We start from the raw sequence: 3,425 nt of genomic DNA, 5'->3' as shown, positions 1-3,425 counted from the left end.
CTACTCAAACTACCAACATTGGAGGTAAATGATATGATTTTGTAATTGTTGATGACTTCTTAAGGTTTACATGGGTAATCTTTCTCACTCATAAAAATGAAGCTTTTGCTAACTTTGAAGTATTTTATAGAAAAGTTCAAAGAGAGGCAGGTTACTTCATTACAACTATCCGTAATGATCATGGTGGTGAATTTGAGAATAAGGCCTTTGAAGAATTCTGTGCTCAAAATGGTTTCACTTAAAACTTCTCTTCACCTAGACCACCTCAACAGAACAGAGTGGTAGAAAGTAAAAATTGTTCATTACAAGATACAACAAGAATAATTCTCCTCGATCGAAGTCTTCCTGACCATTTTTGGGCAGAAGCAGTAAGTATTGCTTGTCACATTCTTAACAACTGTCTCATCAGGCCTATACTAAAGAAGACTCCCTATGAACTCTGGAGAGGAAAGAAACCTAACATCAGCTATTTTAATCCTTTTGGATGCAAATGCTTCATCCACAATAATGGTAAGAATAATCTTGGTAAGTTCGACCTAAGAAGTGACGAAGGTATATTTCTAGGCAATGCACCTATTAACAGGGTATTTTGAGTCTTTAATAAAAGAACTTTAAGTGTTGAAGAATCTGTTCATGTGGTATTTGATGACACTAATCCAAGAGTACAGGAAGTTGAAGCTGGTGAAGATGAATTTGCTTCATTCAAACCAGCAGAAGATATCTCAAAATCCTCCAATGAAATTATTACTGAAGAGCCAGCTACTGCAGAAGTGGAGTCGACTACTCCAACCGACAAAGTCAACATTCCCAGGGAATGGAGACACAATGCCAGCTATCCTGAAAACTTCATTCTGGGAAAGCCAGATGACAAAATCTAGACAAGATCTTCCCTAAAAAAACAAGCTTCTTTGGCTCTTATATCCCAAATGGAACCCAAATGAATTAATGAACGAATGGAAGATGAATCATGGATACAAGCAATGAAAGAAGAAGTTGATCAATTTGAAAACAATCAAGTGTGGACTCTTAACGAAAGACCTAAGAACTGTTCAGTAATTGGACCAAGTGGGTATTTCGCAACAAATTGAACGAAGACGGAAAGGTTGTCCGAAATAAAGCCAGGTTAGTAGCTCAAGGTTACTCTCAGCAAAAAGGAGTTGACTATGATGAAACCTTTGCTCCCGTCACAAGGTTAGAATCTATTCAAATTCTTCTAGCTTTTTCTTCTTTCAATCGTTTCAAACTTTTTAAAATGGATGTAAAAATGCCTTTTTAAATGAATTTATTAAAGAAGAAGTGTTTGTAAAACAACCTCCCGATTTTGAAAATCTCTCTTGCCCTGATTATGTTTTTAAATTATCAAAATCTCTGTACGGTCTAAAACAAGCTCCAAAAGCTTGGTATGAAAGATTGAGCACTTTTCTTATAAAAATGATTTTCAAAGAGGGAAAATTGATACTACCTTGTTTACAAAAAATCTGATTCCTGCATTCTTATTGTTCAAATTAATGTTGATGATATTATCTTTGGAAGCTCTAACCTTTCTCCTTGTGAGAATTTTGCTAATCTCATGAAAGGCGAATTTGAAATGAGTCTCATGGGTGAGCTCTCGTTTTTTTCTCGGTCTACAAATTAAGTAGTCAGATAGAGGAACTTTTATAAATCAAGGTAAGTATGCAAAATAGTTGATCAAAAAGTTTGGAATGGAAAAAGGTAAAGCCTTTGGAACACCCATGAGTCCCTCCACTTGTCTAGAATCTGATACAATAGGTAAATCAGTTGACGAAAAACTATATCGAGGAATGATTGGATCTCTATTATATCTCACTGCAAGTCGACCAGACATCATGTTCAGCGTTTGGAAATGCACACGATTTCAATCCGCTCCAAAGGAATCACATCTCACTGCTGTAAAATGAATCATTCGATATCTCATTGGAACCTCTGATATGGGGTGGGGTTATGGTATCCTTTTTTTGAGAATTTTGATTTAATTGGATATTCAGATACTGACTTTGCAGGTGATAAAAATGACAGAAAAAGCACCAGTAGAACATGTTTGTTTTTTGGAAAATCCCTTATTTCCTGGCATAGTAAGAAGCAGACTTCCATTGCCCTCTCAACTACTGAGTCCGAATATCTGGCAGTTGGAAGTTGTGGCACTTAACTACTTTGGATGATGCAACAACTTTTAGACTATGGTCTATTCTTCGAAGGAGTACCTGTTTTTTGTGATAATACTAGTGCTATTAGTTTATCTAAATATATTGTGCATCACTCCAGGCTAAACATATAGACATCAAACATCATTTTATTCGTGATCATGTTGAAAATGGTGATTTTGTGCTTGAATTTGTTGATTTTGAAAATCAGTTAGCTGATATTTTTACAAAATCTTTGCTTGAGAAAAGATTTTTTTACCTTCGAGAATGTCTTGGTATTACTGTGATTATTAATTAATTTTACCGACTTTCCTTATTACTGTGATTATTAATTAATTTTACAGGCTTTCCTTATTTATCTTGTTTCTCATTAACTATTTTCCTTTTTTGTAGAGTCATTATGTCCTCTCTTCTCCATAAAACTCTTCGTTTTCTTCAAATGCCCGTTTGTCGCTTCACCGCCAGACTCTTCATCCTTCATTCTCCCTTTTTATTTCTCCTTTCTCTCCTCTCTCTTTCACTCATCTCTTCTCCATCTCACCATGACCCACACTCGATCCATGGGTACTCTCCGAAAAGCTAAAATTCCTTCTGCTTCCCTTGAAGTGGAACTTCTCTCGTCTGATTCCTCTGAAACAGAATCGGTGGTTCACTCTTCTTTGTTAAAGAAACGTCCATCTTCGTCCAAGAAGTCCCGTCCTGCTTTCCCAGAGATCTTCACTACGGATGACTCGTTGATTTTCTAGGGATTGAAGCATAAGATGAGATTTTCCTCCTTCTCAAAGTGACCTATTGTGCCTGGTCGAGTGATAAACTTGGAACAGCTTGAGGCATCTTACTGCGCTGTAAGTACCTTCTTTCGTGCTGAGAAGTTATCCCTTCTATTGCGTCTCTATGGGCTTGAATTTTTTAAAGAACCGGTCCGTCTATTTTAGGCAAACCTTCTGATCTCTGCTGACAATGGTGAGTGGGAAACCCTAATTTTGGGTAACCGTATCATACTGAATGACTCTCTGTTTAAGGAAGTGTTTGGTTCTGAGTTTTTTAGCGATATTCCTTTTACGCATGGAAATTTGTGGCCTGATCAGTTTGAAATCTCTCTGGAAGATGTTAAGATTTTTGTTGTTGAAGCTAGTTATGATCTCTCTAATTTTGGTCCCTTATCTCTTGGTTTTGAGAATCACATTCTCGCCCATATTATGGCTACCACCCTGGTTCCACGAAAGGGCTCTCTAAGCAATATCTCCAACAGAGATATATTTT

At 36.7% G+C, this 3,425-nt stretch overlaps 1 protein-coding gene across 1 annotated transcript; it reads left to right on the top strand.

Moving 5' to 3' along the window:
- The first annotated feature begins 1,703 nt into the window (after positions 1–1,703).
- LOC107059008 (uncharacterized) lies at positions 1,704–2,180 on the top strand. The gene is made up of 2 exons (XM_015305374.1): positions 1,704–1,910; positions 2,022–2,180. Exons 1-2 carry the CDS (start codon positions 1,704–1,706, stop codon positions 2,178–2,180), a joined length of 366 nt encoding a protein of 121 aa, XP_015160860.1.
- The last annotated feature ends 1,245 nt before the right edge of the window (positions 2,181–3,425 follow it).

Source organism: Solanum tuberosum, unplaced genomic scaffold (genome assembly GCF_000226075.1).
Source record: "Solanum tuberosum cultivar DM 1-3 516 R44 unplaced genomic scaffold, SolTub_3.0 scf00697, whole genome shotgun sequence".
In the NCBI taxonomy this organism is placed as follows: Eukaryota; Viridiplantae; Streptophyta; class Magnoliopsida; order Solanales; family Solanaceae; genus Solanum; species Solanum tuberosum.
Note: the sequence above shows the minus strand (reverse complement) of the source record. Positions and strands in the feature narration are given on the sequence as shown.